This window comes from Pipistrellus hanaki (assembly GCF_964339955.1).
Source record: "Pipistrellus hanaki genome assembly, chromosome: 11".
NCBI lineage: Eukaryota > Metazoa > Chordata > Mammalia > Chiroptera > Vespertilionidae > Pipistrellus > Pipistrellus hanaki.
This window is the reverse complement of record NC_140513.1, coordinates 142,276-165,640: the sequence shown is the minus strand read 5'-3', so window position 1 is coordinate 165,640 and position 23,365 is coordinate 142,276. Positions and strand designations below refer to the sequence as shown.

The 23,365-nt window shown below is 67.2% G+C and overlaps 2 protein-coding genes across 5 annotated transcripts; one reads left to right on the top strand and one right to left on the bottom strand.

The window, feature by feature from the left end:
* Positions 1-1,879: 1,879 nt before the first annotated feature.
* Positions 1,880-13,908, bottom strand: TRAF2 (TNF receptor associated factor 2). Of its 4 annotated transcripts, none has more exons than XM_084898479.1 (11): positions 13,851-13,908; positions 10,705-10,922; positions 10,156-10,234; positions 9,899-9,997; positions 7,074-7,235; positions 6,774-6,845; positions 5,293-5,367; positions 3,742-4,044; positions 3,297-3,474; positions 2,828-2,976; positions 1,880-2,478 (listed from the first exon to the last, which is right to left on the bottom strand). In XM_084898479.1, the coding sequence occupies exons 2-11, from the start codon at positions 10,890-10,892 to the stop codon at positions 2,260-2,262; spliced, it is 1,524 nt and encodes a 507-aa protein (XP_084754605.1). In that variant the 5' UTR covers positions 10,893-10,922; positions 13,851-13,908; the 3' UTR covers positions 1,880-2,259. The 4 variants fall into 4 exon arrangements, with proteins under 4 accessions (XP_084754605.1, XP_084754607.1, XP_084754606.1 ...); XM_084898481.1 differs by having other exon boundaries at positions 2,828-2,960; positions 13,851-13,902; XM_084898480.1 differs by lacking the exon at positions 13,851-13,908 and adding an exon at positions 11,898-12,137.
* A 5,651-nt stretch (positions 13,909-19,559) lies between these two features.
* EDF1 (endothelial differentiation related factor 1) lies at positions 19,560-23,239 on the top strand. The gene is made up of 5 exons (XM_084898621.1): positions 19,560-19,742; positions 21,351-21,402; positions 22,012-22,172; positions 22,384-22,477; positions 22,815-23,239. Exons 1-5 carry the CDS (start codon positions 19,665-19,667, stop codon positions 22,874-22,876), a joined length of 447 nt encoding a protein of 148 aa, XP_084754747.1. The 5' UTR covers positions 19,560-19,664; the 3' UTR covers positions 22,877-23,239.
* Positions 23,240-23,365: the final 126 nt, after the last annotated feature.

Genomic DNA, 23,365 nt, shown 5'->3' with positions numbered 1-23,365 from the left:
AGTCACTTCTGCTCCGAGAAACACGGTAAGAGGATGGAAGATAAACCGACAGGAATAGTTGCAAATTACATACCAACAACACTGGTTTCTGGACCACGTAACTCCGCAGTTAGAAACCCAACTTTACGGGAAAAGAATCGGACACGTTACCAAGGAGACAGTCCACGTTGTTAGACATTAGGCACCTGCGAATCAAAGCCCAGACAGAGCCGAAACCGGTGTGGCAAAGGTCCCGGGTTCGATTCCGGTGAAGGGCATGTACCTTGGTTGCGGGCACATCCCAATGGGGGGTGTGCAAGAGGCAGCTGATTGATGATTTTCTCATCAATGTTTCTGACTATCCCTCTCTCTTCCTCTCTGTGAAAAATCAATAAAAAATTTTTTAAAAAGCCCAGACACCATGCCTGCTATATGTGCGCGCGTGCGCGCGCACACACACGGTGCCCACGGGGACTGCGGGCACAGTGGGGTCAGGCCAGGCGGCCTCAGGCCACGGCTGCACCACCGAGCGGCACTGGCCGGGCTTCAGTCCTCCCCTCGGTCCTGGCGGCCCAGGCCGAGGCCGAGGCGGGTGCCGGCAGGAGGGACATTTTCCAGGTGCTCACAGATGAGTGGCCTCAGGGCCCCTCTCGGAAGGGCACTGACCCCATCACGGGCCCCACCTTCACCACCTAGGCACCTCCCAGCACCTGCACCCCGGGTTCAGGGTGGGACTGGTCGGGGACACACACGCGCGCGCGCAGACCCCAGCAGCGTCTCTGGAACACGGTTTCAGTTTATGAATTTAAACTCGTGGTGGCCTGGCAGCCTGCACTGCGAGGAAGGGACAGTCACCAGGGCAAGTGGTGCCCACGCGTGCAGAGCAGCTCCATTGGCGCCGGCCCGGGCCTGTGCAGAGCTCAGAGGCGCTGGGTCCGGGAGCCGCAGAGACCCCTGGCGCTCACAGCCTCCTGGCCTCCCAGCAGCCTCAGGGGACGCGGGCCGTTCCCCCGTAGGTCACAGGCCGAGGCTGTGGGTCCCAGGACCGGGACCTCTGCTGCCCGTTCCCCTGACCTCCCTTGGCCCTTTCTACCGTCACTGATGGTTCGGAGCCGCGCTGGGCGGACAGCCTCTGCCCGTGGCTGCCTGGCCCGGACATCAGGCACCCACAGCGCGGCCTGGACTGGCGCTCAGAGCTCAGAGCTCCGAGGGCTCCATGGCAGGACACCCTCCCACTTGCCGAGAACCATGTGCGCACACACCAGATACAAATGCCAACGTCAAGCCCCATGTCACAGACAAACTCAAACCACCTCGAGGACGGTCCAGCCCCGGGGCAGCAGGTCAGCAGCGCCGTCCACAGAGGAAGCCCGTCCAGCATCAAGTCTAAATGGGGACAGCACCCCCACGTCCGGGGCGGAGGTGGACACGCGTGCTCGCTGCATCATTCTGTGCTTCTCTGTCCTTTAACTTCTCACCAGAGACTCGTGACAATGTCAAGGGCAGTCAGACTCGGGGATCCCTCTATAGACGCAGGCAGCCCACCAGCCGGACTCGGGGGCCCAGAGAACAGGACACCCCGTGCCCCACCCCACAGGCTGCGGCCTCGGGGTCAGTCTACCAGAGAAGCTCTGGATCAGGGGCAGGAAGGGAGGCCAATGCTGCCGTCAGATCCCAGCAGGGACCCCGCACGCCCCACGGGGTGGGGCCGGCCCAGAACGGGGGAAGGTGTGGTCCTGCTCTCGAGGCAGCCCCTGGGGAGGTCTGAGGGAGGAACCAGTGAAGAACATTCCAGAAGAAAGAACCGCTGTCTTCCCAAGCACACTGGTGTGAGCTGAGCGTCAGGGAACCACAGAGCCGCTCAGGGGAGACGGGCTGGGGGCCAGGAGGGAGCCTCACCACAGGTTCAACCATTTAATGACGACTCCCCGGCCTCACAGGAGCGGTGGGGCTCTCAGGACGAGCCGTCGCCCCCGCTGGCCTGGCCAGGCCGGCACAGCAGGTCCCCGCAGAGCCAGCCCAGGCCCCACACGGTCCTTGTCTCCAGGGCCCAAGGGCGGGACAGGCACGGCGCCCCTCGCGGGCGACTCCCATGCAGCCCGCCTGCCCTCTGCGCCTGGCCCTGGGCTCCGGCCGCCTGGCAGGGCCCCCCCCACACCGGTGGCCTGTGGGGCTCTCCAGGCCCCGGCCCAGCAGGACCTGGGCTGAGCCCCGAGGCTCTCCGGGGACGTGCGGTCTGCCCAGCACGGCCGCTGTCACCGAGCGCGGCCAGGGGAGGTGCTAGAGCCCCGTCAGGTCCACGATGGCCTTGATGAAGATGGCGTCGTCGCGCACATACGAGTTCTTGGCCTCCATCTTGGAGACGGGGCAGAAGAGGGGGCAGCCGCTCGCAATGTTCATGTCACTGACGGGCCTCTGGAAAGAGGAGGAGGTCACGTCGGGTCTGAAGGCGTCGATCACGTGCTCCCGGTTGTTCTGGTCCAGCAGCATGAGGGTCACCTAGGAGGAGTCCGAGGGCAGCGTGAGCCCGCCCACCCGCCCCGCCGGCGGCCCCTCGGTGACGGTGCCCATTCTGACGCTTTCTGTCCTCGGACACCTGGGCCCCCCAGAGCCGAGCCAGACCACACGCACTCCTGGGTTTGCTCAGTGTGTCCAGCACATCCGCGTGCCCAGCCACGCCCAGGACCAGCCCCTTCCCAAGGCCCCGAGCCACTGCCCCGCCCCCAGCCCAGGTCTGGGCTCCCACCCAGGAAGGCCTCCCTTGGACGGGCTCTCCCGGCGGGCAGGCGGCGGCGTCTCACTGTGGAGTTCCGGCCCGCGGCAGCGCAGGGCAGCGCCCACTCCGCACCTTTTGGTTGAAGGGCCAGCGCAGGAGGGCGTCATGGGGGCCCTTCATCACCACGAAGAAGAGGGACAGGTGTGTGCCACGCCCCGTGCCGTCCCCGTTGAGGTACACGCGCAGGCACAACTTGTAGCCGTACCTGCTGGTGTAGAAGGCTGCGGGGTTGGGGGTGAGTAGGGCAGAGGTAGGGGCAAGGCCCACCCGCCGCCTCCCTGGGGACAGGACAGACGTCACCGCCTCGCACACTGTGCTCCGGGAAGACCACACGGGAGCAGGCCTGGCAGGGGAGTCCCGCCTGGCCCAGCTGCCCCTCCTGGTGGCACGCGGAGACCTGTGAGTGACGCCGGGGCTCCCACCACGGGAGCACTTGTCACTGACGCCTGCTCTCAGGAGGCACAGCGGCTCCTGGCCTCAGCGGGACGGGGTGGGGTTGAGGGAGGACGGGGGACACGGGGACACAAGCTCCAGACAGCACCTGGCGAGAAGATGGCAGGGGTGCGGCCGGCCACAGCCTCCTGGCGCTTCCTGGCGAAGTCGGAGATCTTCCAGACGAACACGCCGTCGAAGGTGGATGCCTCCATCTCGTGCACCTTCTGCTCCAGGTCGGCCATTGCCAGGTCCTTCAGGCCGATGCTCCTCTCCAGCTGCTGCACCTGGGGGCACGGGGAGCCCATGAGGACGTGGGGACCTGGGCCTGGCCCCCTGCTCCCTGGGGACCCGCTTCCACCTCCCAGGAAGCTGTGTGAGGTCAGCCACACCCACCTCTCCCAGCCCCGGTCCCCACGAGCCCCCGGGGCCCGGCCCGAAGGGGAGGCTGTCCTCGGCCCTCTGCCCGCCGGTCAGCAGCGAGCAGGGTCCGGGGGGCTCTGCAGAGGCCGCGGCCGAGCTGAGATCGAGGGGCCGTCCCCGCGGGCACACACCTTGTTACTCAGGGCCTTGATCCTGTCCTGGTCCAGCCGGTGCTGCCGGCCACAGGCCTCGGCGGTCATGGCCACCCGCTCCACCTCGCGGTTCAGCACGCAGACGATGTTCTCGAAGGTGGCCGTCTTCTTCTCCAGGGCCTCGCAGCGCCGCAGCAGCCCCGCCGGCCGGGGCTCCTCGCCGCCGCCCGCCTCGCCGGGGCCCGGGGGCCGGCGCCTGGCCTCCAGCAGCGCGCGCAGCAGCAAGGCCAGGTGCTCGCGGAGCCGCTGCAGCTCGTGCTCCGGCTGCGTCCCGCCCTCCACCTGCGGACAGAGCAGGAGCTGCCGCCACCGCGCGGCTCGCAGAGCGCTGGGCCGCAGCGGGCGACGCCAGTCCGTGACCGTGCCCGGTGCCCGCCGCCCGCCGGGTTTCACGTGTCCCTGTCGGGAGCCAGTCGCTGGCTAACACGCAAAGTAACAGGGAAGGGCACCCCACTGTCAGCAGCGCGTCACCAAGCTGTTCGTCCAGCACACGGATCTCACTGTGCAGCCAGCTCCCGTCCAACCTCCAGCCTGCTCCAGCATGGCCGACCCTCCACGCATCTCAGTGGAAACAAGGAACTGAGCAGCTGAGGGGCTCAGACAGGTCCTCCAGGGACGGCTGGCAGGACAATACAGAGCCCTGTCGCTGTGCCCAGGCCAAGGTCTTGGCGCAGACCCACCAGGTCAGTGCCACGCGCAACCTCAACAGGAGCAGACCCAGGCCGTGTCCTCTGACCGCGAGGACCCAGGCCCAGCAGGCCCCGTGCCAGGGAACCAGTCTGAGTGGCGTGACCAACACCAGGGTGCACGGACAACAGGCGGGCAGAGAATGGAGGGGACAGAGGCGGCGCTATCCGTGTGCCATCCCGGAAAAACACCTGAGAAATGATGCCAGGCACCTACCACTGAGAAGCGGGTGCCAGGCCTGCCCGTCTTATGGGCCCAGGCCCTCAGTTGGGGGGGGTAAGGGGGGGGACAGTCAGGGAAAGGAGGGCGAGGGGTCCTGTGAGCTGCAGGGAGGAGGCGGTGGGGCCCTGGGGTGGGAGGAGGTCAGTGCTGGAGGTGGAGTGGCAGAGGAGGTCATAGGCAGCTGGGGCCGAGTCACATAGGGAGAGCCATCAGGGTGCAGAGGTGAGGCGGGGAGGGAGGGAGGCAGGTGGGGTGCGGGACCCGTTTGTGCCCAGGAAGAATGGAGGATCTTCATGCTCACTGGACAGACATGGGAGAGAAGGGTCCAGAGTGACGGCTGGCTGTCGGCCAGCATGGCTGGGCGAACCAAGGTGCTCATTTTGGACGAGGTGCAGGGCTGGAGTGTGGCGAGGCCTGAGATGCACTGGGTGTCGGAAGGACAAGGTGGGGTGGCCAGGGCGGGGCCACAGGAGGTGGAGATCAGCAGGCAGCCGGGGCCTGAGCCGGGCACCTGAGGGCCAGGCAGCGGGCAGGTGGAAGCGAACGGAGGCCCGGGGGTGGCTGACAGCGGGCTCGGGAAGGCACACCGTGGGCACGGAGACGGAGGAGGGCCGGGCTCACCATCTCCAGGCAGCCGACGTCATGGAACCGGCAGGGCACCGGGCACTTGCCGCACATCCCGAGGTGGTCCTGGAACTACAGGAGCGGACATCAGACGCTGCGCCTCGCGGCCGGGGCAGCGTGCACTCGGGTCTCTGGCCCACCCCACCCACCTCTTCACTCTGGTCTGACCAAAACCCAACAGCCCACTTCTAAAGCCAAGACGTGCACAGACACGCACACCCACACAGACGCACTCACACCGGCACTCACACACACACACACACACACGCGTGCGCGTGTGCATGGTGGCCATAACCGAGGCGGGTGCAGCCCAGGCCAGCTCCTAAGGACGCGGGGGGCCCGCTCCTGCGCCCAGCCGTGGGACGCAGGTGTCCGAGGCCGGGAAGGGGCACAGACACCCGCAGTGTGGGCGGGGGCAGGGCAGCACCGAGGCCCTCGGAGCGGACCCAGAGCTCCGAGAGGCTGGCTGCACGGACAAGCACCTGGACTCAGGGAGGACAGACAGACTGACGTTCCCATACGAAGCGGCCATAGGACACCTAAGAGTGGCCCCTCCAGCGCCATCCACCAGGGACTTCGGAGCAGAAACACATCCCTGAATCACAATCAGCAACAGCAGGAGACACCTTAACGGAGACCACCCCCCATCAAAACCACCACCGAGCAAAGTGGAAGGAAAGACACAACGCCACCCCTAGCACAGAGCTCCCCAACGGGAGATCGGACCAAACCCCCTGGGAAGTGGAGGAGCCAAGAAACCTTCGTCAAACGTAAGAGAAACAAACGCCACTGGACTCGAAGCGAGTGCTCAGCAAACGCACTTGGGAGAAATGCAAACCCCAACGCCCCAGGACACGGCTCTGACCCCTCACCAGGGCACAGCGAGTCCGCCCGACCCTCAGTGGCAGGTGCCCTGAGCCACGTGAGCCACGTGATCATTTCCCAGAACGGCTACTGGACGTCTGAGTGGCAGGGCGTCTTAAACCACACGCGCAGCAGCAAACCAGCGAACGGAGTGCGGAGTGCACGCTGCCCGCAGCCTGCCGCCCAGAGCGCGGCCACCTCGAGCCGCCTGCGGGGCCCCCAGGACTCACAGCAACCACAGCCTGAGCCCCATCGCATGACAACGCTCTCCGGAGCAGGAAAGCTACGGACGCAAGAGCCTGGCTGTGACCAGCACGGACCCGTGAGCTCTCTCTTAAAGCCAGCAGGGTGCCTGCCGCCTGCCCTGAGCCTGGGCCTGAGCCGTGGACGAAGGGGCAGGGAGGGGGGCGGCCGCCAGGCCCCTTGAGCCTCAGGAACGGCTGCGCAGCCTGAGGTGTCCATCCCTGAGGCTAACAGAAGAGCGCTGGTCCACTGGGGGCACCAGGCGATCTGACGCTGGTCCACTGGGGGCACCAGGTCCCCGGGCTCGCAGCGCGGGCGCCCGTGGGAAGCTCACGCCATCCTGCCTCTCACAGGCGCCAGGTTCCACTTACTTTCTCGCGAGGGGTCACCTGGCCGCAGCCCGCGCAGGTCACGGGGAACTTGGGGCAGACCTCATGGTGCGCCTGGGAGAGAAGGGGGAGCGTTGGGGGCACTGGGCTACGTCGGTGCCGGGCCAGGCCTGGCGCCGTCAGCACAGGGGCCCGTGGTTCCCCAAGACCCGACCTGAGAGGTGGCACGGGCCACTGGGGGGCCTCAGATACCAGCACCCCTTCCAGCGGGCGGCTCTCCTCCACACCAGCAAGCTCCCGCGGACCCGCCAGCCCCCCAGCGGGCACCGCGCCGCGGCACACCTGCACGTCGGCCCAGCAGCAGGCGGCGCGGCAGTGCTGGCAGCTGAGGCTCCTCTCCGGGCACTCCTGCTCCTCGTGGCGCTCCTTCTCGCCGAGGCGGACCAGGCCTTTGCATGCCGGGCACTCGGTCAGCAGAAACGGGCAGAGGCCTTCGTGGCAGCTCTGGCAACAGAGGGAGCCAAGCGTCCAGAGCGGCACGCGGGCCCTGGTAGAGCCGCCCCGGCCTGCGATGCCCCCAGCCGTGGCTCCCGCTCCATCCACCCTGCCCAGGCGCCGAGAACTGACATCCCTCCGACACCTCTGTTCCGGGTCAGAGGTCAGGACCCACTCCCACTGGTGGCACCCCCCACCCCCCGACGCCAAGGACGACCCTCCCTGCCCGACCACAGGGCAGAGGCTCTGCTCCGAGGGGCGATCTGGGGCCCCGGAGCCCTGGCCAGGGAGAGGGGCGCACAGGCCACGACGGAGACGGGTGCAGAAAGACAGGAGCAGAGCCACGGCCGGCGACACAGGGACAAAGATGGCTGGGTGCCAGGCGGCCAGGACAGAAGGCCATAGGGTGACCAGAGCCAACGGCCGTGAGAAGGGGCCACGGGGGCAGAGCGAGAGGGCACTTGGGAGCCCAGCCCCTTCCCTCTGCACACCGAGCCGGGAGCCCGCCCTCGGGAGCTGGCGGTGCAGGGCGACAGGCAGGAAGGCACCAGGCGTGTGCTAGGGAGGCGGGTCCCAGCCCGGGGCCTCCGGTGACTGGTGAGCAGAGGCCTGGGGAGACCCCGGAGGAGCCGGAGCAGCAGGACAGGGAAGGAGGGAGTGGGGCTCAGGCCTGGGGAGTCAGGAACTGAGGGGCCCACATAAGCCCAACCTCGGGCCGCAGCTCTGCTGTGAAGGAGCCAACAGGGAGACGACACCGAGGTTCGGAGGGGCCGGAAGGCCGCTGGGACGGGGGCAGGGGTGGGAGGGGAGGCAGGGCGGGGCCTGGACGTGGGCTGGGAGCCAAGTGGGTCTGCCAAGGACCCGGAGCCTCGCAGGCCACAGAGAGGACAGGACGCTCAGGCCTCCTGCTAGCTCGGCCCCGGCAGACCCTGCTCCTCTGGGCAGGGGGCCTCTGGTCCACGGCCGCCTGCCCCACCCGCACTGAGCGCACCGTCACCGAAAGGCCTGGGCACCTGCTCCCTCAGAGGACCTGTCTCTCAGCAATAACTCCGGGGCCGGGGCACAGCGCAGTGGCTGAGCGTCCACCCACGCACCAGGAGGCCCCGGTCTAATTCCCAGGCAGGGCGCAGTGGGAGGCGTGCAGGAGGCGGCTCATCAACGAATCTCACCATCGATGCTTCTATCTCTTTCCCGCTCCTGCCTCTCCGAAACCAATGAAACGTTAAAAGTGGGAAGAGAAACTGCCGGGGGCGTGGGCAGACAAAGCGCCCTGCAGAGGGCGGGCCCTGCCCCGGGACGGGGCCCCCAGGCCACCGTGGGCTGCACCGCCCCCGCCCCTGCACAGGCCACCGGCTCCGTCAGCTCCCACCGCGGAGACCCTCAGAGGAGCACCGCCAGAGAAGCAGCGGTGACTCAGCCAGGATGCCAACACCACACCGGGCAGAGCCGAGGGGGCGCCCGGCCCGCTCTCCTCCCCTCGGGCGTGGCCTCTCTGGCCCTCGCTCCAGAGCCCTGGCCGGGCAGGTCCGCGCACCAGAGCACCCCGCAGGCTGCACAGCACCGCCCTGAGCTCTCAGGAGCCCGAGACGCCATCACAGAGGACAGTCAAACCTCCCCACCCTCCCATCGAGGCACCGGGCAGCGCCACCCGCTGGGAGCAGCCCGAGGGCAGCGTGGCCGTCAGCACCACGTCCAAGGCCACGGCCAGCGAGTGGCCCAGGAGCACGCCTCCACATGACCAGCCGGCGCGCAGGGACTTTCCGGAGCGGGCAGCCAGGGACTTTCCAGCCGCACGCCTGCCGGCCGTGGCAGGAGCCCAGGCCTGGCTGCGGTCCTGCCTCCCCGAGGCCAGGAAGCCATCGCCCACACCCCGGCCTGGAGGCGGCAGAAACCCCAGAGGAATCTGGGGGTGAGCCCACCTGTCCCCAGGGATCCCCGCCTCTCAGAGGCAGCCCGGCACCCCGAGTTCCTGCCCTCCCAGGAGACCCTGACCCCGAGGCTGGGTGCCCGGGCAGTGACAGCCGAGGGTCGCCGACAGTGCAGATGCACCCCGGGGCCTCTGGGCTGCCCGTCCCCAGGCAGACCCCTCTCCCAGAAGGCGGGGCGCGGGGGCCCAGCGCCGCTCGCTCCCTGCCCGGAACATCTTCCCGCCTGCACCCCAGAACTCCCCTGGCAGAACACAGCGGAGCCCAGAGGACTGCACTGCTGCACACACAACAGCAGAGGGAGAGCCCCGGCCGCCGCCCTGCCCTGTCCGCACTGGGTGGCTCAGTCCCGATTAACAGCAGCAAGAAGAGAGGGGCCAGGCTCCTGGACGGCCTCGGCACCTCAGCCTCCACGCCCATCACCGGCCCCAGGTGCTGGAGACACAGGCACCTCGCGGCCGAGACCGGCCTGGGGAGACGCACCCTGCGCCCCGCCACAGGCCAGGTGCCCCCGCGACCAGGCGCGTTCCCAGCGCCAGCGCCATCCAGAGTAAGAACGCTTCCGTCTGGAGACCCAGCAGAGCCCACCAGCACACGCCCCACCGCCACCCCGTGGCAGGGCTGCACCGGTCCACTGACGGAACCTGAGGCCACGCCGCCGGCTCCACGGGAAACTAGGCTGTGCGGCTCGGCTGCCCTCTCACAGACGACGGACGCGGTGGCACCACGTGTGGGCAGGCGGCCTACCTCGTACTCCTTGAGGGTTCCCTTCCAGGCGCAGCCGTCGTTGGAGCAGATGGCGGGCAGGCTCTCCACCTCCCTGCGGGCAGCGTTGTCGGGGAAAGCCTGGGGACAGCGGCCTGCGTGAGCGTCCGCAGTCGGCCCCCGGAGCCCAGCCTCGCGTGCAGCCTGTCTACCTCCAGCTGCTGAGGTGCGCCCCCTCTGGTGCCTCTGAAGGAAGCACGTGTTTCTGTGCCCGTGGGTGGTCAGCCCCACTCACTCACCGAGCTGCTCTCCAAGATGGAAACGCCTTCTTCGTAGATGCCCTCGTGCACACAGGCAGCGCAGTTCTGGGGCCCGGAGCTGGGGAGAGGGTGCCGCATGAGACCTGCTGCCGAGGACAGGGCGTCTGCCAGCCCCCGCCGCTCCGCACCCCGCACCGTCCCCGTCGGCGGAGCACACGCCAGCGTGGTGCTCCAGCGTCAGAGCGGTGGATCTGCTCCTGTGGTGGCACCCCACGGGGAAAGAGGCGCCCACTCCAGGCAGACGCCGGGGCAGGTGTGGGCCCTGCCTGAGACCCCCGGCGGGCACGGCACACCACCACCAGCCAGCGCTGCACTGAGATGTCCGTGCGAGGACGCCGGCAGTACCACCCGCAGGAACGCACGCTCACGCCCGCCCCTCGCAGCGCCCGGTCTCCACTCCACCCTCCTCTGCAGTGAGCCTGCGCCGTCAACGAGGTTCACCGGGAGCACAGCCTGCCGGAGCCGCCCTGGCTGGCACAGCCCTGCAGCCACCGTCCCTGCCCCTCGGCCCGCCCGCCGCCCGCCCACCTGAGAATGCTGCTCAGGCAGAAGGAGCAGTAGCGGTGGCCGCACTGGGCCTGGAAGGGCCTGCGCAGGACGTTCTTGCAGGCCGAGCACAGGTACTTGTCCTCCAGCTTGGTCCCCAGCAGGGCCGTGGAGAAGCCGGGCTGCAGCACATCCAGGGAGCCGGGAGGGGTCACGCTGGCTGCAGCCATGGGCGTCGCGTCCCCCGAGAACGCCAGGCCCTGAGGGAGGCAGAGGCATCGAGGCGTCGAGAGGCGCCCACCCCGCAGTAACCCTCTAGGAAATGCCGGCCTGGCGAGCAGGACACTGACCGGTCAGCTGACTGGTCGCAGCATGACTGACGCTCGAGAAACCATCCAGCCCATCTGCGCCACAGACTCGGAGACCGGGCTTAGCAGGTGTGGCCCCCCGCCCCCCACAGCGCCTGGGCCAGCACTGTCCGCCCCTTCCCGCTGACCGAGTGCTCGGCGTGCGGCTCCTGAGGGTCCCACACGAGCTCCGAGGCTGGTGGTGGACGACCTCTACAACAGGCCGCTCACAGCCTGGCAGTGCCCAGAGGTGGGCACACGGCCCAGGGCCTCTCCCATGCCCGCCTGGTGCTGCTCCTCTGCCCCTGCCTCACCCCAGCAGGTTTGGGAGGGGCACCCCAGCACTCCGAGGTCCGGAAGCCTCTTGTGGGACTCTGTCCGGCACCCACAACACCAAAGCCAAAGAGCCGGGACTGCCCAGCCGGCCCTGCGCGGGGACACTGCCCCCAGAGGACGCTGCGCTGCAGACGGAGCGCACCCCTCTCAGCCGCAGCCCAGGCGGGACCCTTCCAGGAGAGGGACCTGCCCAGTGCGGCCACCCCGTGCTGGGGCTGGCCCCACAGAAACAGCGACAGGTGGGGTGTCGTCGGGCAAGACCACTTTGAGACCCGAGTTTGGACCTGGCACTTGAGGCCTCACACCCAGCGAACCGGGCCCGGCACAGCCTCCTGACCCCGCAGCCACCGCAGGGCTGTGCCGGGCCTCTCAGACACACTGGTCTCCCGCTCGCTCCCGGGCTGCCTGGGACCCAGGCGACCTCCTCCTTCTGCCCTCGGGCGCAGACAGAGCTGACAGCCCTCAGGAGAGCCCTTCGGCGGAGGTCCACCCCCAGCGCGCCTCGGGGGTCCCCTCTGCCCCGCCCCCCGGGCACTCCTGCAGGACACACACCCTTCCCCAAAACAGGCTCCTCCCACCGCAGCCTCGCCTCTGGAAAGGGCACTGCTGCCAGAGACAACGGTGTCCACGGAGGAACCTCAGGCCCTGCCACCCTGTGGAGACGGGCAGCGGGGCAGCAGCTACTTTGGGGGCGACACTGGGAGGCGAAGGGTGTGTGTTTGGTCTTCTTCCCAGGCCTGGCACAGAGCACCCGAGCCCCTGGCTGCTGAGTGAGGGGGCAGGAGCAACTGTCAGTCACAGCCCTCCCACCGGCCGCCCAGCGCCCCGAGGGGAGGGCGGCAGACGCACTGACCCCCCTCAGGCCTCCCGACGGAGCCTCCATAGGACGCCCTCCGGACGGGATCAGAGAGCTTCCAGGCTGGGGAAGGGCTCGGAGCGGGGAGCGTGCGTGCCCCCCGCCCGGCTCCCTGCGGCAGGCCCTCAGCCTCTCCCTGCAGGAGCTCTGGACAAGGGGGTGGGTGTCGGACACACTGGCAGGGCTGTCCCAGGCGGCAGGAGCAGAGACCCGCTCTCAGCGAGTGCCTTTGTAGCTGATGGGGGTGAGGGGCTGGGGCTGCAGAGCACTGCTCAGAGGCCGGGGAGCGCTGTCTGCTGAGAGAGAAAGGCCTTTTAAATGTATGTGCGCCGCGCTGACCAGAGAGGGAGGGAGAGGGAGAGAGAAACATGGAGGAGAGAAACATCGACCGCTGCCTCCTGCATCCTCCCCGGGGGAGCAAGACTGCAGCCTGGACGTGTGCCCCAGGGGAGGCGGTGCAACCACTGAGCAACACCAGCCAGCTAGGAAAAGCTTTAAGAAAGCACTTCTTATAACTGTGTTGGTTTGAAACTCACACAAGAGTAACTTCTGCGGCGTGTAAGCTTTACTGCAATAAAGCTGTTTTCTTAGGAAAGAAAAATTGAGCAACAGCTCGGGATTGGCTGGGACCTCCACCTGGAGCGTAAGGGCCTGAGCTGCTGAGTCCGCCATTCTGCCCGGGGACAGGGCCCCGGGCTTGCTGGGCACACGGCGGCCCACTCCGAGCAGCTGTCCTGGGAGCTCCTCCTGGGACCAGCCAGCCCCGGCCCACTCCGGCCCCGTCCGGGCAGCTGCCTCCACTCCAGGCCCCCACCAGCCCTCCGGCCGCAATCACCTGGGGTCCGCAGGGCTCCCCGAGGTGAGACCCGGGGAGGGGTGAGGCCCGGGGAGAGGTGAGGGGAGAGGTGAGGCGCGGGGAGAGACAGTCCAGCCGCTGCTCAGGCCTGGGGGCGGGGCTGCAGGCTGACCTCCGGCCCCACAGGCTCCCCTGTTAGGGGCCAAGGCCGGGGTCAGCCTGCAGAGGGGTGGCTGGGGGCAGAGGAGGACTGGGGGCAGAGGAGGGGGGAGGGGGGAAGAGAATTGGGGGGCAGAGGAGGACTGGGGGCAGAGGAGGAGGGAGGGGGAAGGAGGAAGGAGGGGGAGGAGAATTGGGGGCGGAGGAGGGAGGGGAAAGGAGGAGGGAGGGGGGAGGAGAAGTGGGGGCAGAGGAGGACTGGGAGCAGAGGAGTGGGGGGCAGAGGAGGGAGGGGGCGGGCGGGGGCAGCGGAGGCAGCAGGCGGGCCCGCAGGTGGGGCGCTGAGCGCGGCCCTGGGCCGGGGCTCGTCCACCTCCCGCTGGGAGGCCGTCGGCGGGAGCCCCGGGGTCGGGAAGGAAGGGGTGAGACGCCCACAAGCCGCAGCGGGCCGCGTGGGGGACCCCGGGCCGTGACCCCGCGTGGGGGACCCCGGGCCGTGGACCCTCGACTAGGCGCCCGCGCGCGTTCGCGAACTTTCCGGCCCTGCGCCGACTTTCAGTTTCCGGTTCCCCCGCCCCAGGAATTCCCCTCCGGCCCGCGGGGCGGCGGCGGCCCTGCCTCCCCGCCTGCCTCCCGCGCCGCGCGCCCCGCCCGGACCGCGACCCCCGACGCCGACCCCCGCGGGGCCACTCACCAACGGTCGCCGCGCGCCCGGAACTGCCCGCCCACCCAGCCGCCGCCGCCGCCGCCCCGCCCCCGCCTCCGACCCGCCTGACGGACTGACAGAAGAGCCTATCAGAAACGCACAGGGAGCCGCAGCGGGCTCTGATTGGCCAGGTTTTCCCCCCGCCCTTCTTTGTGCCCGCCTTTCTGACGGACAGTCAGAGGAGCCTACCAAGAGCAGGGAGGGAGCCGCAGCGGGTGTCGATTGGTTGGCGCTTCCGTGACGTTACTTCATTCATTCCCACCGGGGTTGCTTCGAGCAGAGCCTGCCAGGCGCCCTCACGGCTCTGTCTGTGGAGCTCCGTGCACCCCGGGAGGACGGGAGGACGGGAGGACGGGTGTCCCGCTGCAAGGCCTTGGCTGCTCTCACCTCCCGAGAACCTGGCGGTGCCCATGAAGGATCCGGCTCAGGCCGAGGGCACCGTGGCGGCACCTTCGCCTCCCCAACGCCCGGCTCAGCAAGGCCCCGCGTGAGTTGTTTGTAAGAAAAAGCACGAAAAGGCTCCGCTCCCCTAAAGGGTCTGAAGGCGAAGAGGTCTCCGCTCCGGTAGGTTCGTGTTCTGGAACTAAACAGCGGTGATGGTTGCCCGACCTTAGGAATGTACAAACAACACTGAATTGTATGGCTTAATAGCGAATTTCATATGAATTTTTACCACCAATAAACCCCAAAGGCACAAACTATGACCTCCAGACACACGGAAATGTGGGACACGCAAATGGAAACGTCTGGAAACAAGGCAGCGGTGTGGGCCAGGAAAAACGGAGCCGCGCTGGGCGCGCTGAGCTGTGGCCAGTGTTCCTGTGCCACCGGAGGCGCCAGACCGGCCGACGCCTCTTACGCAGCACGGGCATCGCTCACTGCCTGGCACACAGCTTCTCCTCTCGTACCAGCGTCCGAAGAGGGACCGCCCTCTTCATTTTGCGGAAAAGAACACGGGACCCTGCGAGGTGAGAGTCCTTTGCCTCGGGCCACACAGCACCCCAGCACCTCTGCTCCGGGGGCTCATCCGAAGCCACAGCCGAAGGAGGAACAAAGGGCAGAGCGGGTTGGCTCTGAAGTGAGTCATGTGAACAGCCCACACGTGTGTGAGATGCTTGCCTCACGCTGCACACGTCATTACCGGGTTTGCGGCCGGAATTTCCCGGGGAGATAGCAGCCGGCCGCCCTGCCTCTGGTGCGTGCTCCGTGAACTCCAGGCCGGGCTGGCCACAGGAGCTGTGGAAGCCCCGCCGCAGCTCGTGGCCACCCGCTCTCTCAGGCGTCCGAACGGCTCGTCTCCCCTCGCTGCGAGCCCCCCGCTGCGAACCCCCCAGGAAACTGTCCTTGTTGCAGAGAAGATTCCGCTGCAAAACCAGGAAACGGTCCGCCAGCCTCTGCAGTGGTCCCGGGAGGGTCACTCCTCCAGGGGGCAGGCCGAGGGCTGACGGGAGCCGCCTGGCCCGCCCACGCCCAGGGCTTCTCCTGAGCCAGGCTTCGCTCCGCTCCTGGGAAGGGAGCCAGCCGCCTGCGGACGCCCCTGAGACGGCCCCGAAGGACCTGCCGGCCCCGAAGGACCTGCCGGCGTGTCTAGCATGGAAGCTTCTGCGCATTGTAAACACTGCCTCGTTTACAGGATCTTCACGCACGTGCACGTGTTGTTTTTTTAATTTGACTCTGATGACAGGCCTGCCCGGTGAGCCGAGCTGAGAACCGGGGAAGAGGGACTAGGAAGTGCCGCCCCACCCCCGCCAGCCAGCACTGAAGGGGTGACACCCCGACCTGGCAAGCTGGAAAGGGGTGACTCACTCTGGCCCTCGGGCAGCTCAGGGGATTCCCTTCAGGTCCCTTCCTGCCAAAAAGAAAGCGAAACTCAGGTCTCAGCCACAGCAGGGGAGAGCCAGGAGGCACCTGGGACAGCCCCACGCGGCCCTGGGAGGGGGCCAGAGCCGGTGCCTCAGGCCAGCAGGTGGCAAGGCGGGTTCCGGCCTGGAGCAGCTGTCCCAGCCTCAGTGCTCCCAGAGAAAGGCGTGGGCCTGGCTGCAGGTCAGGGTCCAGGCCGAGTGGACACCGCTGCTGGGCTTCCGCTGCCCATGGGCGAGCAGCCCAAGGTGGGAGGGGGGCTGCCACGGCCACCTCCGCTGCCTCCTCTGTTTTTCCTTCTCACTTGGCATCTGGCCCCGACAGGTGTGGCCCATAAGGTGCTCACCTCACAACCTTGTCTCACTCAGGCCTTTGGGAGAACAGACACCAGCTAGCACAGAAGACAGAAAGGGTGACCTGGGTCCCCACTCAGGTCCTGGACATGGGACACACTGCTTGTGCCCCTCGGCTGGCCCCAGAGCCTCCCATGGCGGGGCCACCTCCCAAAATATAGGCCGCTTCTCTGCCTGGACATCTCCCACCCCCACCCACACCCCCGTCTGCTCTTTTCTCAGACATTTTAAGGTCAATCCCAGGCAGCGGCTTCTGAAAGGAGCCCGTTTCGCTCTGGCTCAGCCGTCATCTGAGGGCCGGCCCGCCAGCTCTGCCCCAGAATTCCCCTGCACCCAGGCCAGCCAGCAGGGGCTCCCCCTCCCGTCTCCCCCAAGAGTGCACAGCCAGGCACCCTCCCTGAGACACCCCCTGAGGGGAGGAGAAGACACAGGGTGGGCCAGGCCACCCCACCAGCACCCGCACTCCCGGACCAGGAGGCCACCCGGGACTGTAGGGAGGAGGACGAGGGGCCTGGGTGGGAGGGTCTGCCCAGGCCGGCCGCTGGACGGGAGCCCAGCAGGAGAGCCAGGGCGCACGTGCACCCTCTGTGCACTGGGAAGGACACGCAGAAAGAGAAGACGGGGACATGTTCCCTGCTTTCCATCCCACGCTTTTTGAAACCACTGATGGCATCACCTGTTCAAACCACGTCTGTGTGCAGCCCAGAGGGGACTCGGGAAAATGCAACAGTACCAAGAAGAGAGCAGAGACCGCCCCACATTCCCTCACCCACAGACAAGCTCGGCCAGGATTCCCAGCCCGTGTAACACCCACCTCCCTCAGGCCACCTCAGAACACAAGGGCCGTCCCACACCCAGGGCCAAAGGCCAGGCAACAGCCTCCCACGCAGGACTGAAGCTTCCCAGGCGTCCCCACCTCTGCTGCATGGGGCCTGGCCAAAGGGCCTTTGCACCAGCCTGGCCGCACCTGGACCAGCTTCCCGCCCCAGGCGCCTGGCAGGCCTCAGCGTCTCGCTCCCGGTGGCCTGTTGTTGAGTGGGTCCCCCCACGCGCCCCAGGAGACTAGAATCGGTTTGTTTGCCCGTGGGTCCCTGAGGGCAGTGACCTTTGGGACCTCATTCTGAGCTCCTCATTGGATGGAGAACTAGGGGCCCCACTCCTCCCCGCACGGCTTCGGGTCCGCGCGCGCTATCTGCCGGCGGAGACTAGAACGGCCGGCGAAGCAACGACACCTGCTCACTGCGGAATTCTTCCCGTCATGCAACGCGCAAGATGGTGCGCGGACTCCGTTCTCCCCGCCCCCGGGCCGAAGAAGCAAAGCCGTCCGTCTCCTCCGAGGAAAGCAGTCCATAAGGCTGGATGGAGGGTTTTTCTCTGGGTGGGGCTGCCCTTATCGGAACTCCTGTATTTGCGCAGCAAACACCTCCCTGCAGGAATGCTACCGGAGCACTCGGTGCAAAGCCCGAGCATTACCCACACCACGGTCACCACTAACCATCAGATGCCAATGTGATCAAACACGATGGAGAAGCTTGAATCGTCCTCTGTTCTTTCCACAGCACAATGTGCGCGTTCAAAGAGAACACAGCCAGAAAAATAAAAAAGAAATAAGAAAGAGACAGCCAACAACGTGAGCAAAAGCACTAGAAACGCATGTGTTAATCCACACAAATGCCATTTTTTGTGGCACTTGTCAGGTTTTTTAAATGTGTAACTTGTCCTCTTATTATACAAAACTATCGTAAAATAGCCCTCGCTGGTTTGACTCCGTGGATAGAGCGTCGGCCTGCGGACTGAAGGGTCCTGGGTTTGATTCCGGCCAAGGGCACAGGCCTGGGGTGCAGGAGGCAGCTGATCCAGGATTGCCTCTCATCATTGATGTTTCTCTCTCTCTCCCTCTCTGAAGACAATGAAAATAGAAAAATTTTAAAACAACTATAAGATATTACAGCATTGTTGTAAAATAGACACATTTTACAAAGTATTATACGAAAATATTTATTTTCCTGTTTGGTTTTATAATTTTCCGTTTTCTGTATTAAAGAGAGTCCTGCCCCAATTACGTAAGCCCCACGCCTCTGCACCACGTGGGCACAATTCCAGGAAAGTAGCACTTGGACTTGAATGCTGGCTAAGGGCAGCCTGGAGCAGAAACCAAGCCCAACAGCAGAAAAACGGGTGCCATCCACTTCCCAGGCCCCTCCGCCCAGCACCCCTCCTTCCCAGGCCCCTCCACCCAGCACCCCTCCCTCCCAGCACCCCTCCGCCCAGCACCCCTCCCTCCCAGCACCCCTCCGCCCAGCACCCCTCCGCCCAGTACCCCTCCCTCCCTGGCCGAAATGGGGCCGCCCCGCGCGCCCCCACGCCTCTCCCTGAGCACAGCCCCGCCACGCCCTCCCCTCACCCGCGCCCCCTCCTCTATCCCAGTCCCCTTCTCACGGGCGGCCCAGTCACAGCACCTCCGCCCGTCCCGCTGCACCAGGACCACTCCCCTCCGCGCCCCTCTCCCCGCCTCCCTGCGTCACCCCGCCCTCTGCACCGGACCACTCCCCTCCGCGCACCCTCCACCCCGCCCTCTGCACCGGGACCACCCCCCTCCGCGCCCCCCTCCACCCCGCCCTCTGCACCAGGACGGCTCTCCTCCGCGCCCCCCTCCACCCCGCCCTCTGCACCGGGACCGCCCCACTCCGCGCCCCCCTCCACCCCCGCCCTCTGCACCGGGACCGCCCCACTCCGCGCCCCCCTCCACCCCGCCCTCTGCACCGAACCACCCCCCTCCGCGCCCCCCTCCACCCCGCCCTCTGCACCGGGACCACCCCCCTCCGCGCCCCCCTCCACCCCGCCCTCTGCACCGGGACCACCCCCTCTCCGCGCCCCTCCGCGCACCTCTCCACCCCGCCCTCTGCACCGGGACCGCGCCCCTCCGCGCCCCCCTCCACCCCGCCCTCTGCACCGGGACCGCGCCCCTCCGCGCCCCCCTCCACCCCGCCCTCTGCACCGAACCGCGCCCCCCCTCCACCCCGCCCTCTGCACCGGGACCACCCCCCCTCCGCGCCCCCCTCCACCCCGCCCTCTGCACCGGGACCACCCCCCCTCCGCGCCCCTCCGCGCCCCCCTCCACCCCGCCCTCTGCACCGAACCGCGCCCCCCCTCCACCCCGCCCTCTGCACCGGGACCACCCCCCTCCGCGCCCCCCTCCACCCCGCCCTCTGCACCGGGACCACCCCCCTCCGCGCCCCCCTCCACCCCGCCCTCTGCACCGAACCACCCCCCTCCGCGCCCCTCTCCACCCCGCCCTCTGCACCGAACCGCGCCCCTCCGCGCCCCTCCGCGCCCCCTGGCGCTCACTCGGGCCTCTCCGCGCCCTGACGTCATCACCCCACGTCGCGCACCGCCCCCACAGTTCCGCAGATGAGCTGGGCTCAGATTGGTCCCCAGGCGCAGGAAGTGCCCGCCCCTCAGGAATTCCGACCAATGGGAGGCGGGGGCGGGGCGCCGGAAGCGGGCTAGCGAAGAAGCGACGTCGCGCCGCAGGATCTCGAGCAGCTGCCGCCGAGCCGAGCCGCCGTCAGACCGCGGAGCCGCCGCCATGGCCGAGAGCGACTGGGACACGGTGACGGTGCTGCGCAAGAAGGGCCCCACGGCCGCGCAGGCCAAGTCCAAGCAGGTGAGGCCCGCCGCCTCCGGCCCGGGAGCGGCCGGCGCCGATGCGGGCTGACGCGGGGCGGGCCGCGGCCCCGGGCTCGGGTAGGGAAGGGCCGGGGGCCGGGGCCGGGGACATGGCCTGTCGGGGACGGTCCGCGCGGACGTGGGGGCGTCAGGATGAGGACAGGCGGAGGCAGGACTGGAGGACGGTCCGCGATGGCGGTTGGGGGGGTGGGGGGAGCAGGAGCCGGGGGGGGCAGGGAGACGGGGGGGGAGGACAGAGAGGTAGAGGGGCGGGGAGGTGGGGGGCAGGGAGGTGGGGGCAGGAACGGGAGGGGCGGGGAGACGCCGGGATGGGTGTGATTCAGGCCTGGGGTTGAGGCGGGCAAGGTCCGGAGCCTTTGACTGGGTGTGGACGGGACAGCGAGGATGGGGCGGAGGGCCGCGGGGCCGCGGACCGGGTCAGGACTGGGAGGGGAACAGGGAGTGGGGCCTGGCTGGGGGCGGGATTGGAGCTCTGCTCTGTCCGATGCTGCCCGCGTCACCACCCGCACCCTGCGGCTGCCTGGGGCCCCAGCCAGGGAGCCCTCAGGGCGGCTGGAGGCAGCGGGCCGGCGGGCGGGGCTGGGCCCGGGCCAGGGCTCCTTGGCCCGCCCCCCGCTGGCTGCGCCGTCAGAACCAAATGCGCCTTTTCTTTGTCAGAGGAAACGGCCGCGGCGGCAGGCAGCACAGTGCCTGGGAGCGCCTGAAAGCCCACTTAGGAGCGCCGGGCCTCCGTGGGGTGTTAGCAGAGGGCTGTGCCCCTGCCGGGCCCCAGAGGGGGTGGGTGCCCCGAGGAAGGAAGGAACGGCCTGGGGAGCAGCTGAGAGGCGCAGGGTGCTGGGTGAAGGGGGTTTTGCCTGAGGAGCTGGGGTTCGAAGCCCAGCCTGCCCGGGGTCGGCGGGGCCGGCCTGCATCGGAAGGCTGCGGTTCGGTTCGCCTCTGGCCGGTGCGCGGCCGGTGGCAGGACCCCGGTCGGGTGTGAGCGATAGATGGCTTCCCTCCCTCGCGCGTCCGTGCTCCCCCTCTCCCTCTCTCTCAGGCCAATTAAAACCTAAACAAGCAAAAGCCGGCGCCGATGCCAGCCGTGGAAGAGCCTGCCCGGCTCAGAAAGCACTGGCGCCCGCACTGCCCGGCCCGGCTCACAGCCGAGCTGGCTGCCGGGGCTGGCTGTGTGGTGTTTGTCCGTCCGCACCTGAAGGTGTTTTTCCCGCTGACTTTAGAGAGGGGGGAGGGAAGGGAAAAGACAGACGTCAATTGGCTGCCTCCCTCATGGGACCAGGGATCGAGCCGGAAACCAAATTAGGTGCTCTTGACTGGAGTCGAACCCACAACCCTTCAGCTGTAACCACTGAGCAAAACCAGCCAGGGTGAAAGCTAATATTTTAAAAGTTGACTTTAGAGAGAGAGGAAGGGGGCGAGACAGACATCGATTTGTTCCACCCACTTACGCATTCATTGTTGGCTCTTGTGTGCTCTGACGGGGTCGAACCCACAACCTTCGAGCAGCAGGTCAACTCCGTAACCAGCTGAGCTGCCCGGCCACGGCTCCAAAGTTAATTCTGACAAACACCGTTTCCTGGTTTCCTAGGCCATCTTAGCAGCCCAGAGGCGAGGAGAAGACGTGGAGACTTCCAAGAAATGTAGGTGCCGCCCGCCCGCGCTGGGAGGGTGTGGGCGGCGTCTCTGCAGCTGTGCCCCTGCCCGGGTCAGGATGCCCGCTGGCAGCCGAAGCCGCTGCGGGCTGGGGCGCCGGGACTCTCGCCCGAGCAGCTGTGGGTGGCAGAGGTCAGGAGGCTGTGCTGTCCACTCCCACCGCTGTGAGAAAGTTCTGGAATCTGCTCTTAAGCCTGTACAGTTGCCCTGATTGGACGGCCTGGCTCCCATGTACCTGGGCGCACAGGCCAGCACCTGCCATCGGGCCTGGTTCGTGTCCTGAAACACCTTTCTCTCCTGTTGGTACAAACCCCTCCTCCCTCCCTCCTCTCTCTCCCTCCCTCTCTCTCACTTTTTCTTTCTCTCTCTCTCTCTCCCTTTCTCTCTCTCTCCCTCTCTTTCTCTCTCCCTCCCTCTCTCTTCCTTTCTCTCTCTCTCTCTCTCCCTCTCTCTCCCTCCCTCTCTCTCACTTTTTCTTTCTCTCTCTCTCTCCCTCTCTCTCTCTTTTCCTCTCTTTCTCTCTCTCTCTCTTTCTCTCTCTCCCTCTCTTCCTTTCTCTCTCTCTCTCTCTCTCTTTCCCGGTTCCCACCGCTCAGGGGCTGCTGGTCAGAACAAGCAGCACTCAATCACCAAGAACACGGCCAAGCTGGACCGGGAGACGGAGGAGCTGCACCACGACCGTGTGACCCTGGAGGTGGGCAAGGTCATCCAGCAGGGCCGGCAGAGCAAGGGGCTGACGCAGAAGGACCTGGCCACCGTGAGTGCGGGGCTCTGCCCGAGGTGGGGGCTGGGGGGCTGCGGCTGGGGAAGCCGCGTGAGGCCCAGAGTGACCAGGGCGTTGGGAGCAGCTCCACTGAGGCCTCGACCCCTCGCCGTCTCGGAAGTGGTGCCCGGCCCATGCACGTGTGTCCTAGTTCTGCAGCGTTTTCTTACCAAACTGACGCGTACGAAACACATTTTCTCTTTAGAAAATCAACGAAAAGCCACAGGTCATCGCGGACTACGAGAGCGGACGGGCCATTCCTAACAACCAGGTTCTGGGCAAGATCGAGAGAGCCATCGGTGAGTGCCCTCCGGCCTGGGGCGGCCGGGCGCAGGGCTGCCCTGGGGGTGTCAGGTGGGGTGCAGGAAGCCCAGCTTCAGGAACGCTCCCCTGAGTGAGCTATGTGGTTTCCTTCCGGCATATCCGCCCCCCAGTCTGGTCCTCGTGCTCCTTCCTGCCATCCTCAGGGTGTCCGTCCGGGGGCCCTCTCCCTCCCTCCTCTCCCCGCCTCCTGGCTGTGGGGAGGGAGCAGTGCTCATGGCCAGAGGGTGCCTGCTGCCCCTTGTGGACGCGGTGGGAACGCGGGGGGCTGCTCCCGGTGGGAGCTGCGAGGTCAGTGGTCCGATGCTCCTTCAGGACTCAAGCTCCGGGGGAAGGACATTGGGAAGCCGATTGAGAAGGGGCCCAGGGCGAAATGAGCACAAAGCCTCGAGGTCAGTGCGTTCCGGCTGATCATGCTGGTGGTTCCCGGGACCCCAGTGCCAGCGTGGCCTCACGCGCCGAGCGGAACACGGGTGTCAGCCTGCCTGGGACCCCACCCAACTGCTGTAAACAAAGCCTTGCAAAGTGTTAGCTTCTCCTGTTGTGTTTCCTCTCTACCCCCTCCTCAGCGAGGAGCAGACCCACCACCCTCTCCCCAGGCGTCGGCCACATGGGCACAGCTCCCGGGGGAACGGAGGGGGCCTCACGGGGTGCGGGGCAGGGCCAGCCCGGTCCGCAGAGGGAAGACGCCCGTCTGGCTGCTAGAGACGCTAATAAACTAATAAACATTCGCTGCTCTTCCTGCTGGTGTGAGCCTCTGTCCCACCGCCCGCCCACCGCACCTCTGCTCCCTCCTGGCCCACGTGTGGGAGGGGGTTGTCTGCATGACGGGCTGGGGGGTGCCCGAGGGGCCGTGAATGTTAGTG

What these genes read in the sequence shown, in the direction of transcription:
- TRAF2 (XM_084898479.1), bottom strand. Translation starts at nt 10,892, where the DNA reads ATGGCTGCAGCCAGCGTGACCCCTCCCGGCTCCCTGGATGTGCTGCAG. An exon ending in CCATCTTGGAGAGCAGCTCG is followed by an intron (nt 9,998 to 10,155) that starts GTGAGTGAGTGG and finishes CGCTGTCCCCAG; the next exon opens with GCTTTCCCCGACAACGCTGC. An exon ending in GCTGCTGGGCCGACGTGCAG is followed by an intron (nt 6,846 to 7,073) that starts GTGTGCCGCGGC and finishes CTTCTCTCCCAG; the next exon opens with GCGCACCATGAGGTCTGCCC.
- EDF1 (XM_084898621.1), top strand. Translation starts at nt 19,665, where the DNA reads ATGGCCGAGAGCGACTGGGACACGGTGACGGTGCTGCGCAAGAAGGGC. An exon ending in CGTGGAGACTTCCAAGAAAT is followed by an intron (nt 21,403 to 22,011) that starts GTAGGTGCCGCC and finishes CCCACCGCTCAG; the next exon opens with GGGCTGCTGGTCAGAACAAG. An exon ending in CGCAGAAGGACCTGGCCACC is followed by an intron (nt 22,173 to 22,383) that starts GTGAGTGCGGGG and finishes TTTTCTCTTTAG; the next exon opens with AAAATCAACGAAAAGCCACA.